Genomic DNA, 14,970 nt, shown 5'->3' on the forward strand with positions numbered 1-14,970 from the left:
TATACCATTGTATCCTTACAGATGCTACTGTAACTTTGCTTCATCAGGAACAGATACTTTGGGTGTCATATTACGTTGAAAAATCGAGCTGAAGGCCACGTAGTCACCCAACTTTAGGTCATGTACGCACCATAGTAAGTGTGCAGGATTGTGTCATTCGTTGCAATGCAAATGCTATCTGTGAATAAATAAGTATTTATCCCGGGAAGACTCAGCAAGGATCCAATTTATTGGAAGGTAAACATAAATGAGTTAACATCAGCTCTAGGATCAACCCAGAACATTCATGAGTAGAGATGACAATTGGATGTCGTGGATACAAATAGTGCTAATCCATAGTTGTACCTGCAAGTTTTTTATCCGCCGGTGGGTATACTCGCGAATACCCACGGGTGATTTACCCGCCTGCAGGTATACCCACGAATACCCACGGGCGAAGGGCTACACCAAACCCATCGTCCGTAGATGTACATGTTTACTTGCGGGTCGGGACAGGGCGGATATACGGTTTCGTGGTATGTGTACGTCTTACCTATACCTACACTCGTCTACCCATCGGTAGTATTTTCTACCCGCAAACATATCCATAGGTACAAATGCTACCTATACCCTACCCTATTCGGGTATTTACCCGTGGGTAAACGGGTAATCGGGATAAATTGTCATCCCTATTCATGAGCTTATATATTGTTGCAACAACGGTCATGTGTTGGTCGTTATGACTATGGATTGTTTTTGACAAAAGAAACATTTTAATCATATGCATGTTATATATACATGTACGTACTGACTTCATACTTGATCTGCACTCCAGCAACCGGAAGCTCAAGAGATGGCTACAACGGCATGTACGCGTTTAGAGCAAGTGACCTGAGATCTGTTTATCTAGCATGAATGGGGTTTTAGACATTGGATTTTAACCCATCTTTTTTGTCCTATGTTTATTTTCAAGCTTTGTTTAGGGTCCTCTTTGGGATAGCTTATTCTCAGCTTTTGGGGGAAAAAAGCGGCTAACCTCCCCAAATGGTGCGATTCTGTCGCGCTTCTGTTGACGCGATTTTGGGAGACGTGGAGGATTGGCCTGCAACGCGGAAGCGCCCACAGACTTGCTTCTGAGCAATGCGTGAGTGAAAAAAATGAAAGAGCCCATGAACTTCGAGTGTAATTACCCGCAAATGCCATCGACTTACCTATTCGCTCCGCTGCCTCCCGAGTCACCCCTCAGCCATTTGACTCAGACGTGAGAGAGGTGATTAGGGTTACCTCCAACGGTAGTGGCTCCCTCGGAACAGCGGCTCAACAACGCCTATGTTGGCTCTCCTAGTGAGCCCAACTCTGCTCCTCTCAATCCCTCCTTCCTCGCCGCTCGACCCCCTCCTTCCTTGGCGCTCAGCCACTCCAGCAGCGGCGGCCCTTGCAAAATAGCAGCTCACCTTCTCCTGTTCTGGTGAGGAGGATCCCTGCAACCATCGGTTCCCCTGCGGCATGGATCCCACCCACGATCTACAGCAAGGATCATGTCCACAATCTTGGCCCAGGTACTCATCCATCTCTCTTTTCCCCCTTGTTAGGTGATACAAATTGGTTGCTCAGGTAATGGATCTGTGTATGAGAAAATTAGTTGATGTTTATAGGATGGATCGATGGATTGTAGCGATTACAAGGCCTTCTTCTTGGTATTTATGCATGTCTTTGATGAATTAAAGGATCATTGCCTGAGAACTTCATTGATGTTTTGGCAGATTGATGTTCTTTGATTATTTTATGCTTGAAATCCTTGGTTGGTGCACAAATTGCAGTCATGAAAGTGCTATGGAGATGATTTGGATATGGGTTCAACATATGACTAGTGTTTTGTTGGACTCACAGTTGTATCATCGATGTAGTGGGTTTTGGTAATTTAGATGGACATCACTAATTAATTATTTATGGTGGAATTACATATATGTATTGCAGTCTGGCAATTTGAATTACATGAAGTTTTATTATACAATGTAGTGTTGTTTTAATGTTTTGACAATATTAGAACCAATCTTACTAATACAATATGTCTGTCTTTTAATGAAAATTACAGTGTTATCATGTTTAAATGCAAAAATTTAATGAAAATAATGTCATATCTATGATTATTCAGATAGCTAGTTTTCTCTGAACTTAACCATGCATGTTCAGGCTTTGCTGTTTGACTTGTTATTTACTGATTTGTCTTGTGAGATGGCAAAAGCTTCAAATATGATTGAGAAGTGGGACACATTTGCGAGCAAGGTGTGGGTAGATATATGTGTGGAAAAAGTTATAGTTCATAATAGACCACAACAACATTTGAATGCTTTAGGTTTATGCAAATCTTATAAAGAAGTTCTACGAACGCACCAAGAAGCCGTACACCGGTGAGCAACATAAGAATAGATGTGATACTTTGAAGAGGATGTACACATAGTGGAAGATATTGAACATAAGAGCATCCAGTTTGGGTAGAGATCATGTGATTGGATGCATTTCTACTAGTGACGATTGGTGGGAAGAGCAAAATCTGGTGAGTTGTAATGTTTTCTTTACCATCAGGAAGAGTTGTTAGTATTAATTGTTGGAGTATTTTTTTTCTTGAACATACGAGTAGATGGTAATATATGTATTATTTTTTTGTTTTCGGGCTATGTAAGGCTGTATCATTTTTAAAATTGTACCACTTGAGCATGAGGACGAGTTGCGAATCATCTTTGAGACTATCCGTTGTACCAATGATAACTCATTTGTTCTAGGAGTTAATGGAGCAGCTCCTGCAGGAAATGGAGATGATGATATTGTTGAGAAGGAGGGCGTGGATGTCGCTGTTGGCAGACGTGGCAAAGAGAAAAGACCTATTGTTGAAGGTTCTCCGGAGGGAAAGAAGCCAAAGAAGACGTACATAGATTGTCTTATGAAGCGGTTGGTGGATGCATACGAGAAGAAATCTGAAAGCAGTAAAAATTCTGCAACTTCTACAATGGCTGATCATGTTAGAAAGGAGATAGCTCAGCTGCTAGATTTAGTCATTTAGTCTGGGGCTGAAGAAGGAATTGATGAGCACTACTATGCCACTCAACTTCTAATTAAAAGGGAGTATCATGATTTGTTTATCACTTTAAAGACACCAAACGAAAGACTTGCTTGGCTTAAGAGGACAGGAGGAACCATTAGACTTGCTTGAGTTTCTTTTAATAATTATGTGTCATGTATTTTAGACTTATTTTAAGTATGGTGTCTTGTTATGTAATATGACATTTTTTACAAGTTGTGTATCATGTGTCCTAGATTTGTTTTTATCGTTTAATGATTAATGTTATTTCCCTTTAATTTGCGCTTTTGGATGTGTAATTAATGATTTTTGTTACAACATGTTTATGTTGGTTTCCAGATCAGTTCTTCAAGTAAGACAGACGAATCAAGGGAGGTCATTCCAAAATATCTTAGTGATGATGACGACGATGACTTCATGGTTGCATATTGTAACATCCTGAGTTTTAAAATATATTAATTAATTGTAAATTCCACTCTTAATTAATTTTTTTATGATTAATTAATCTAACTAAAGTCAAAGAAGTAAGTGTATGTATACCAATAGGTGTACATTCATATATGTAAGTGGACTAAGTATTCTAAGTTGCACCAAGTTTATTTCTAAAACTTACCCCATGCATTAAATTGATTCATACACGATTGGTTTATGACTTTTATGTTTTTTCGAGTGGAGAATTGAATTGAATGTCTCTCAATTCAAATATATTATTAGATTCTTATCAACTCAAATTCAAATCGAATTCAAATCTTTTTTATTCGAAATTGTCTTCCAAATCTCGGGGCTTTAACTCTATTTCATAATTCAAATATCCCCATTGAATTGATCCTAATCCAAAGTTAAATTCAAATTCAAATCTCTCATTAGAATTTAATCCCAAAACCAATTTTTCTTTTCCCTTTTTCTTTTCTTCCTCGGGCTCAATCTCCCCCCTCTCTCCCGGCGCAACCCAGCAACCGGCCCAGCCAGCCTGGCTTCCTTCCCCCTCTCTTCCGTGCCTGGGCCGCAATCGCATTGTCGGCCTAGCTCGCCCGGGCGCCAGCCTGCCTACCCGCTCGCGCGCCCGGGCACCTGCTGCACCGTACGCATGCTGGCCATCCAACCGCTGCCCGCCCGTATCTCTCCTTCCTCCTCCAGCGTGACATCGTGCCGCTCGCCACCGCGACAACCACCTTCTCCAGGGAAAATATCTCCGACCGGCCTCCGTCTCTCCCACTTTCTCCCTTCTCTCTTTACCCATGCTGCGCCACCCATACCTTTGCAAGCCGCGTGACTTTCACGCCCCCGTCCGTGCGTGGATGGCGCAAAGCGCCCACACCACGAGAAATGCGGTGGGCACTGCCCCGCCACCTCACCACTGACGACCGCGTGATGCCAGCGCGCTCGCCGCCTCTCTGCTCACCTCTCTCCCGTCTCTCATCTATAAATAGCGAAGCCTGACTCCTCTCTTTCCCTTTTTTTCCCTATTTCATCACTGTCGTCGTCATTCTCGCCACCGCACCTCCACCATGGTCAATCCGCCATCCATAAGCCGCCGAGGAGCACCAGGGAGCTGACATCATCCCTGTACCGCGTGTTCTTTCGCTGGAAGCCCGACGAGGGGGCTGTTTGAACCAAAGCCGAGCCGTTCCGCCGCTTCGATGCCGTCACTCCGCCGACCACCGTCTCATCTCTCACCGTCTCCAAGTGTGATGAGCACCCCGGATCCCTAGCGCCCCCTCCTAGTAGCATGTAGGCATCCCCATAGTTCTTCCTCGTGCGTAGCCGTGCGTTTTAACCTTCCACCACCGTGCTGTGCTCGTCGTCGATATGTTCATGCTCTGTGCAAAACTTCGTACTCACAACGCCGGCGCCCGTTACTACGAAAAGATCTAATTTGACGAACAGAAAAAAAAGAGAGCTTGAAATCTGTAGACCACAACAACCGATTGACCTTAAATTTGTGACACACACACACAAACACGAAGGGCTCTGAGAGCTAACCCTAGAAATGCTGTCGCTGCTTCTGCCCGGTTCGAATAGCGGAGGTTGGGGGATCTGGCACCGCGGAGAGGAGGACCCGGGAGGTAGGCCACGAGGGATTGATTACTCAGCCGGAATGTTTGATTAATGGGTTGGGATCTGCGTCGGGGGGAGGAGTGGAGGAGGAGGAGGACGGGTTGGCGGAAGCGCAACGTCCGGTGGCTTGTCGCCGCCGCCCTCGCGAACGAACTTTTGACGGGCCTTGTTCGATTCAGAGCCCAACCCCCTATGGGCTCTGAATTTCTCACGCCGGCCGAAGGGCCAACTGCCATCCAACACCAGCCTGGACCAACCGCGCATTCGCTGGGAAACCTCTACTGCCCAACGGAAGCAACAGGAAAGCGCAGCCGCCTCCATAAACCCTCGTCTCTCTCTCCCGGCAGCGGCGGCAGGCCTACCGCCGCGAACCCTAGCTACCCGGTTAGCTCCCATGGCTCCGGCGGACGCCGTCGGCGAGCAGCCGCACAAGGCGCACCGCCAGCACAAGTCCGGCGCGAAAGCGCGGAAGAAGAAGGGCAAGGGCAAGGGAGACGATGCAGGAGGCGAGCAGAAGAACCCCAAGGTACGATACGATTCGATCCGGCTCTTAGTTGGTATCCATGTATTAGGATACGTGGCCTTGGAGTCACCGGGCGACTGTCAGAGAGAGAAAGAGAGCGTTTAGTAATGATGATAAACTTTGATGCTTAGCCATCTTATTTTGTTGATGGGATGGAGTCATAGTGGAAGTAGTTTTTCATTTGTTGTAGCTCCACACCTTAGTGGTTGTATCGCATAGAGTAATACACATCCTGGTAAAATCACATATGAAGTCCACATTTTTAGTGTTTTTTTTTTTGTTCGAGTTGTTTCTGTAATTCGGCCACCTGATTCAAGTTATGCATACCCAATCAAATCAGGTAAAGTATTTCGGTGTTTCAGCCACTCGGGCTGGAGTTAGCTTAAAATTCAGAATTTCCGGTAATCTTGGTCAAGTCCTCATAGTAGCAAGCCAGTTGACAAATATTACATGAGGTATTTGATGGGACTGTGGAGAATAGAGCACGGAGTATGATTCATCCTATTAAAAAACTACTATTCCTTTTCCCAAGGGGAAAAACACTTTAAGAACTCAATAACTGATTGTGCTTAATGGTGTAAATTAATTCAATAACCTAAGACTTTTTGGTTCTTGATCTTTCCTGTCTGGTTTTTTTGGAAGCCTTGTTGTAATTAGACTACCATGCTATTTTTTCAGGCTTTTGCATTTCAGTCAGCAACTAAGGCCAAGCGTCTACAAGCTCGATCGGCAGAGATTGAACAACGACGTCTTCATGTGCCAATTATGGACCGTTCAATTGGTGAACCTCCTCCTTTTGTTGTTGTAGTTCAAGGACCTCCACGGGTATGCTCTTTAAATTTGCACAAATGATGGTTGTGTCTTGTCTTGTCTCTTATCATTGCTTCACTTCAAATTTATCAGGTGGGGAAGTCGTTGTTGATAAAATGTCTAGTAAAACACTACACCAAACAAAACCTGTCTGAAGTCTGTGGTCCCATCACTGTTGTATCAGGTTAATGTACATAAAAAATCAACTCATGTTTAAAATATGCCAAATTGTTGTGAAGATGTTAAGCTTATTATTCTATATGTTTGTTTGTTGCGTGCAGGTAAAAGCAGGAGGGTACAGTTCTTGGAGTGTCCAAATGATATTAACGGAATGATTGATGCTGCTAAAATAGCTGATCTCGCTTTATTGCTCATTGATGGAAGCTATGGATTTGAAATGGTATGTTGTCAGATCCACTATTTTCACAAATATTAAAATCTTAATATGTATCTCTGTTAAGTTGTTTAGCAAATGCAAGCAAAAAAAGTCCAACATATGGTTCTCTCTAAATGCACCTTACAAGATCATCCCTTGACATTTTTTTCTTATTCATTTGGCTAAATGTTCTGTTGCCAGCATTAGAAATTTTACTATGTTGATCTGTTTTGTTGCTTGATGACCTAGTATTCAGCGGTGTTTAGTGTTAACCCTCTGGGTCATGTGGTATTGACTTGAGCTCCTGTTGTCTTGGTCTATGTTGACGTATTAATTTTTTTGTACCTTCATGACTAACTCCCTTAATGCTTTCTTGCACTAATGGGTACCAAAACAAACCCTTGTTCACAGGATACATTTGAGTTTCTTAATATCATGCAAGTGCATGGGTTCCCCAAGGTGATGGGAGTGCTTACGCATCTTGATAAGTTTAAAGATGTGAAGAAACTCAGGAAAACTAAGCAGCGCCTTAAGCATCGATTCTGGGCTGAAATAAAGGAGGGAGCAAAACTATTCTATTTGTCAGGTCTCATTCATGGAAAGTAAGTTGCTTTCTTCTTTCAGACTGTTATTTTCTAGTTAGATAACTGGAATATCAAACCATATGCTTATGCCAGTTTGTACCAGTTTGATCTCACCATATTTTAAATGGGTCACTACCCTTTGGCTTCTCTCATGGTGTGGCGTCATGATGCAGATGTATATTACCCGGCTCAGTGCGTCATTGTGGTGAAATATTTGTTTAGATCTGTGACCATTTGGCATTTGAATTTTATGCAGATACACAAAAAGAGAAGTACATAATCTGGCAAGATTCATCTCTGTTATCAAGCCTGTCCCGTTGAGTTGGCGGATGGCACATCCTTATTTGTTAGTTGATAGATTTGAAGATGTGACCCCTCCAGAAAGTATGCGCCTGAACAGAAAGTGTGATAGAAAAATAACATTATATGGTTACCTTCGTGGCTGTAATATGAAAAGAGGGACCAAGGTAAACATTTGTTGTTCCAATGTTCCTTTAGTTAGCCCCTCACTTCTGCCCTAAAGCGTCATGAAACAGCTTGGAGTGTTTCTTTTGCCGACAAGTGCACTTGTGTGATATTAAGATGCACAATAATTTATGCAGGTGCATATCACAGGCGCAGGTGATTTCAGCTTGTCTGGGGTGACGAGTTTGGCTGATCCTTGCCCTTTGCCATCAGCTGCAAAGAAGAGAGGATTGCGTGACAAGGAAAAGCTGTTCTATGCACCAATGTCTGGTCTTGGGGATCTACTTTATGACAAGGATGCGGTTTATATCAATATCAATGATCACCTTGTTCAGTTTTCAAAGAGTGATGACAATGATGTGCCTAGAAAGCAAGGTATGGCTAGAGTATAAGCTATCCGTACCCAACACCGAGCCCCTATTTCATTCATTGCAGCGCTTAATGAGTTTCTTGAAGTATGCTTATCAATAGTAATGCTATCCTGATGGAAGTGCCATGCTTAAATATGCTTTTAACAAGAATTTTGGCCATCAAGCTGAAAAGTTTGCTTCTGTTTCTTTGTTCATTAACTTATTTAGTATGCTATTCAGAAGAATGGCTTCGCTTTGAATTGTTTCATATGCTGGATTGTGATTTGAGGCTGGCGGTTACACACATGGTTGGTGCATCTGAGCGACTATAGAATGTGGAGCTTTTAAAATCATGTTATATTATATGTGCACTGATGCTGGGATTGGATTAACTTTAGTTTTTCATCTAGATACCTGACTCTCGATTGTTAACTTCAGTTGGCACTTATGCCCTTCTAAATTATTTGATGTACTGCTTGCCTATTGCTTTGCAGGGAAGGGTAATGATGTTGGTGTGTCCCTGGTAAAAACACTTCAGAACACGAGATACTCCCTTGATGAAAAGTTGGAACAGAGTTTTATAAATTTCTTTGGTAGAGGGCCTGCTGCTCAATCGGAAAACAGTGACGCAGAAGGCAATGTCATCCCTGCAAGACAGAATGACCAGGGAGGTGCAAACAATTTGGAGCAAGTAGATGGTGTTAACATTAGTAATGCAGACACCATGGAGAGCAGTGGACATTCTGAATGCTTTAGTGATAGTGAAGAGGATAATGACGATGGTATTCAGCTAAGCAACCGTGATGTTGACTTAAGGGAACAGGTGGAATTTTGCAACGGAAGATTGAGGCGAAAAGCTGTATCAGCTAATTTTAAAGATGATGTTGATGAGGAGGTTTACCATTTTCCCTTATTTCCTATCAATGAATGGCATTCTTTCTCGATTTCTGTTTCATATTTAGTTTATGATGTCTTTTAGAGCATGGCTTTATTTTTAGGAAATAGGTCTATTTCTTTTGACAAAGTATGCATTTGTTTGTAGTACGTAACCTAGCCAGGAAATGTATAAGTTGTTATAGCCGTTGATAAGTTCGCTGGTCCAGATTGGGAAGTATATTTAGTTATCTTTAAGCTTTATAAAAGTATTTTAATCCTTTATTTACGTTATAGGGTATTGATGGAGATGACAGTGATAATGAGGACTCTGGCGATGACCACTTATCCGGAGGTTCTGTATCATCTGATGATAGTGGAGAAGCTACTGATTCAGGTACTGTCTTCACATAAACAAACGGACATCTTGGTTGCTGCACTGACCCATGCCACACTTAGAGATCCTTGCTGCTAATTTCTTTGCTGAAACTATTATCTTTGCAAATAGAAGTCAGTTTTTTGTTTTGACAGCTATTTTTTTTTCCCATTTTCCTATTTTAGATGATGAAACTGAAAACACTTCGAAGTGGAAAGAATCCTTGCTTGCTAGAACACTGTCCAGACGCAGTGCCAACCTGATGCAACTTGTTTACGGACAACCTTCTTCAAAGTTAGACAGTGCGGCATCAGGAGCAAATGACAGTAGTGAAGCAGATAGCTCAGATGAAGAATTTTTCATTCCAAAAGGACAGAAGAAGGTAATTGTGTGCTACGCTATAATTTTTTGTAGGATAAATTATCCCTTTTCTCTTGCTTCAATTGATAAGTTAATGTGTTAAGAAAGAGATTTTTAGAGGAGGTAAGTTAATGAATCCCTCTTATCCTAACATAATACCATTCTCCCTCTGTCTGTTGGGGGCAACAGAAGTATCAATGACCAAGTGCGCTGTTGGCTTTTGGATCCTTCTTTATTCTGTCTTGTAATTTCCCTCATTTTTTTTGGCTGAACATTCTCCCATTTCTTGTGTGTGTAGTACCTGGCATAATTTGTTTAATGCACACGGTTGCTGCTAGTTTATTAGTTTTAACATAAATGTGGGTTTATGATTCGCAGCAAGCAAAGAGTGAGTTACCAAGCTTTGATGATATAGATGTTGAGGATTACTCCAAGTTTTTCAAAGCGGAGCTAAGAGATTGGTCTAATGATGATCTCATCAATAGCATCCGTGATCGTTTTGTGACTGGAAATTGGTCAAAAGCTGCTCTAAGAGGACAGGACTTAAATGAAAATGGAGAGGATGCTGAAGAAATATATGGTGATTTTGAAGATCTTGAGACTGGTGAGGTACATAAGAGCCAGGCAGATGAAAATGCTGAAGGAAATGGTGATGTGCACAAAGAAGATGGCCTAGAAGAAGAAAGAAGACTGAAGAAGCTTGCACTTAAATCAAAATTTGATGCACAATATCCTTAATATGTTGTCGATGTTTCATTTCATTCTCCACTTATATTTATTTTTTTGGGTGGGGTGGGGGCAGGACTGTTACTGCCATGCTATTTCTATTTTCATTTGTAGTTTATGCTGGGAAATTATCTACATGCTCTTTTTACTTGACCTTTTTATTGTTTTATTTTTAAAGTACTTTTTATATCCATTTCTCCTTTGATTCTTTGACTGAAACCTACGTATGATGGATCCGACCTCTCTGGTGAGGAAGTTGATAATGACAAGAAGAAATCCAGACGAGAACAATCTAATGAAGGGGGCTATTTTGACAAAGTATACCATAATGCTCTTTGCTTGTTGCTTCTTTGAGGCTCTTCGCTTTATTCCAAGGTACTGATTAACTTTTACACATTCATCAGTTAAAGGAGGAAATGGAAATTCGCAAGCAAATGAATATATCTGAACTCAACGATCTGGATGAAGATACCCGAGTAGAAATTGAAGGATTCAGGACTGGCACTTACGTCAGATTAGAGGTACATGGCGTGCCGTTTGAGCTCGTTGAGCATTTTGATCCTCGCCATCCCATTCTTGTTGGTGGTATTGGCCTTGGTGAGGATAATACTGGATACATGCAGGTCAGCTATTTTTTTCTTTTTCTTGTCCTATTTTCGGCATACCATAGTCATGCTTATGTGAAGAATATAAAATGTTTATTGTTTCTGTGGTGGTATGCATCTCTTTCCATTCACCTGCCTGGGCTTGATTTTTTTAATTCAATGCTAGGAGTTGGAATTGGGATAATATGCTAGTGGCCTGACATGAATAAGATGATGGTGTGGTTAGTTTGTCGATCTTGGCGATCAATTTGTGATATATCAATAGAATAATTTATTTGGATCCTCCATGTTTGGTGGGTATTACTCCAATCAGAAGAAAGAAAGGGAGAAAATCAATACTGCTTATGTGGTGTACTCTGATTATAATGGTGCAGATTAAGCAGATATAGCCATATAGGTATTAGAGTTGTTGCAGTTCTATAACGGAAAACGAGTACATGTGTGTGCTCAGTTATAAGTGCTTTTCTTATATATAACAAATATAACTTCGTTTTCAAACAAAGATGTGTATTATACGGTTATACCTCCTATGACTGGTTTGTTATTGCAGTAGTGAATTTCTGAATATAACAATCATTCACATGAATGTTTCTGTCTTGTTGTTAGTGGTTCACATATGCCTTTTTCAACCGTCATGTAGGCTAGCTTGAAGCGCCACAGGTGGCACAGGAAAGTACTGAAGACAAGGGACCCAATCATTGTCTCAATTGGATGGAGGCGATTCCAAACGACTCCTGTGTATGCAATAGAGGATCGGAATGGTCGACATCGCATGCTCAAGTATACACCTGAGCATATGCATTGCTTTGCTATGTTTTGGGGGCCACTTGCTCCACCAAAAAGTGGTGTATTAGCAGTCCAGAATCTTTCTAGCAACAAGGTAGATTCAATGATCTGTTTACATTAGTCGATGCATGATTAGAGGTGCAGAGGAAATATGTAGGTTTAGCGCTTCCACAGGCTAATGCCATGTTATTGACTTATTGTACAGACTTATGCCATGTACCACCTTTCCTACCTTGTTTGGGTTACTTCTCTCTCAAAAAAAATAAAATAATAATAATGGCTTTGCCTGACAGTAACAACCATAATTTTAGGTGACTGCAGCTGTTGAAAAGTATATAACTGATTACAGTCTTGTAAAAATCAGTCATAACCAACAACAACAACAAAGCCTTTTTTGTCCCAAGATGAAGCAAGTTGTAAAAATCAAACATAGCTGATCAAATAAATTCCACAATTGTTGTGTTACCATCAAGACATTGACTCTGCCCTAGGCTTCTCTTTGTATCTATGTTTCATCCTCTCACTTGTAAGACAAATAGTGTACCTGGTTTCTTTGTATTGGAAGTGGGGTCTCGTTTCTCTGAAGAAGGTTAATGGCTATATGAATGCTACACAAATCCGAAAGCTAGTCAAGAGTGGGCAGAATTTTAGTTGATGAATGTGTTTAATGATGTCTGTTTTAACAAGAATGATGTTGAGAAGTAGGGGACATTAAGGCTGCCATTTTAACATGTAACTCAGGACCACTTCAAAGTACTTTCCGTTAACGGAAAGGTTATGCGTACGGCTGGGCCTTACGACGACCGGTATCACTACAGTACCCCTGTGGGTACTGTAGCTGCGCGGTTTGCCTGGTCAGATGGCTGGGTCCCAAGACCCAGTCGTACGTATAGCAGCACCCTTCCGTTAATATGTTGTTTGTCGTTTTTTTACATATTCATTTTTTATGTGCCTGGACTTATATGCTTTGCAACAATGTTTACCCATCTGCCCAGGTGCCATTTAAGATAACTGCAACAGGCTGGATTCAAGAATTCAACAATACTGCCCGAATTGTGAAGAAGATCAAGCTCACAGGTGTACCATGCAAGATATTTAAAAAAACCGCTCTGGTCAAAGGGATGTTCACATCTGATTTAGAGGTTGCTAGGTTTGAAGGTGCGTCCATTCGGACAGTAAGTGGAATCCGAGGACAAGTTAAAAAGGTAATACATATTTTTTTTTGCTTGAAATCACATACTATTGTGTTTATATCATCTTAAGAGTTTCTAGACTAACCATAAAAATTTATGCCTATATAGATTCTTGATGTTTTTATGCTGTTGCAATTTCTTTGTCTTCTGATTGGTACGACAGCTGGGTATGTCAATAGATTCCTAGAGTAGGAGAATGAAAGACTTTCTACATTCCTAAGCCGACTGAGGATATCTAAATTGTTGTCACCCTTATACCTTCCTCAGGTATCATTCCAATAAATTGACAACTTCGGGACTAAGGACTAGTAGTTAATTATTTATTCGAATGAGTAATCAATTAATTAAGAAATAAGAGGGAAAAGGGCATGCAGGCACCCCGACGGATTTATGTTTATTTGCAGAACTGGGTCATATTTAGTCTTTATGCATATGCACATAAGTAGCATTTTTCTTTGAGTTGCCAATGAAGATTGAAGAGGAAATTCTTGGATGATCACACATGCAAGTTGATGATTTCATGAATTTTGGGTTAATGCAGCTGTTTAACTGTACATATACGAAAGTAACCTTTCATTCATGACAGGCTGCCAAGATCGAGGCGGGAGATATGCCAAAAAGAAAAGGGGAAAGTGCAGAAGGAATTGCAAGGTGCACTTTCGAGGACAGAATTCTTATGAGTGACATTGTCTTCTTGCGTGCCTGGGTCAACGTTGAAGTTCCCACATACTGTAACCTTGTTACTACTGCTCTGCAACCCCGAGAGCAGACCTGGCAAGGCATGAGAACGACTGCTGAGTTGCGGAGGGCACACAATATACCTATTCCACACAATAAAGACTCAGTTTACAAGGTTCTCTGCCTTATTTTGTTTTCGCATAACTTTGTTTTATTATTAGTCTAATATTGTATTATCTCCTTTTTCAGCCTATTGAGCGGAAACCACGGAAGTTCAATCCTGTAGAGATCCCTGCAAAGCTGCAGCATTTACTTCCTTTTAAATCTAAGCCAAAGGATAGACCTAAGCAGAAGAAAGCGCCAATTGGAAACAGGGTACCAGTACTTATGGAACCCAGTGAGAAGAAGAAATATGCAGCGCTACAACAGCTAATTCTACTAAAACATGAGAAGGTAATATCTTATGTGCACAGCAACTGATGTTATTTTCGGGTGTAGTTCTGCTGCTTCTTGCTCATTACTCTCTCGGATTCTTGCAGGCAAGGAAGAAGAAAATTAAGGAACAGCAGAAGAAGAAAGCATACGAGGCAGAGAAAGCCAAGACTGAACAAGTACAGAAGAAACGACAGCGGGAGGAGAGGCGCGAGAGATATCGGGAAGAGGATAAACAAAAGAAACGTGCGCGCAGATAAGTGCCAAGAGCACAAGAAAGGGTCTATACACAAGGAGCCCCAGGAGGCTTCGAGGCACGCCAACCAGAGTATGGCTTTTTTGTACACAACATATACTCCAGCGTGAGTCTGTTTGGAGTCACATAACAGGACCTTAATCAGGGCAGAATTCAACTGGCGGCACTACTCTAGGTGGAGAGACGTGTAGTATGTGCGTTAGTATTAACGTGTGATCTGTTTGTACAAACTGTAAAGGCGTAACGGGAAATTATTCGTTGCGCCTGCTGTGCCTGATTGCCGACTGAAAATAGAATGGGCGAGTTGCCCCGCTGTAGTTCATCTGTACGATAGAGCAGATTTCAGTGGTTCTGCTAGATGTATTACGGGCTAGGTACGCCTGTTCGTTGGTATGGTTTATTTATGTTTTCTTCAGTGAATACTACTGTTAATTTATGAAATCAGAAGGATCTTGCATAAA

The 14,970-nt window shown here is 41.5% G+C and overlaps 1 protein-coding gene across 1 annotated transcript; it reads left to right on the forward strand.

The window, feature by feature from the left end:
* The first annotated feature begins 5,409 nt into the window (after window positions 1-5,409).
* LOC133912447 (ribosome biogenesis protein bms1-like) lies at window positions 5,410-14,970 on the forward strand. Its single transcript, XM_062355175.1, has 18 exons — window positions 5,410-5,642; window positions 6,318-6,464; window positions 6,543-6,633; window positions 6,731-6,849; window positions 7,237-7,427; window positions 7,666-7,876; window positions 8,012-8,249; window positions 8,719-9,119; window positions 9,395-9,494; window positions 9,659-9,855; window positions 10,212-10,561; window positions 10,784-10,877; window positions 10,964-11,182; window positions 11,805-12,044; window positions 12,946-13,155; window positions 13,730-13,996; window positions 14,071-14,274; window positions 14,361-14,970. The coding sequence occupies exons 1-18, from the start codon at window positions 5,511-5,513 to the stop codon at window positions 14,511-14,513; spliced, it is 3,564 nt and encodes a 1,187-aa protein (XP_062211159.1). The 5' UTR covers window positions 5,410-5,510; the 3' UTR covers window positions 14,514-14,970.

The sequence above is a fragment of the Phragmites australis genome, chromosome 3, assembly GCF_958298935.1.
Source record: "Phragmites australis chromosome 3, lpPhrAust1.1, whole genome shotgun sequence".
NCBI lineage: Eukaryota > Viridiplantae > Streptophyta > Magnoliopsida > Poales > Poaceae > Phragmites > Phragmites australis.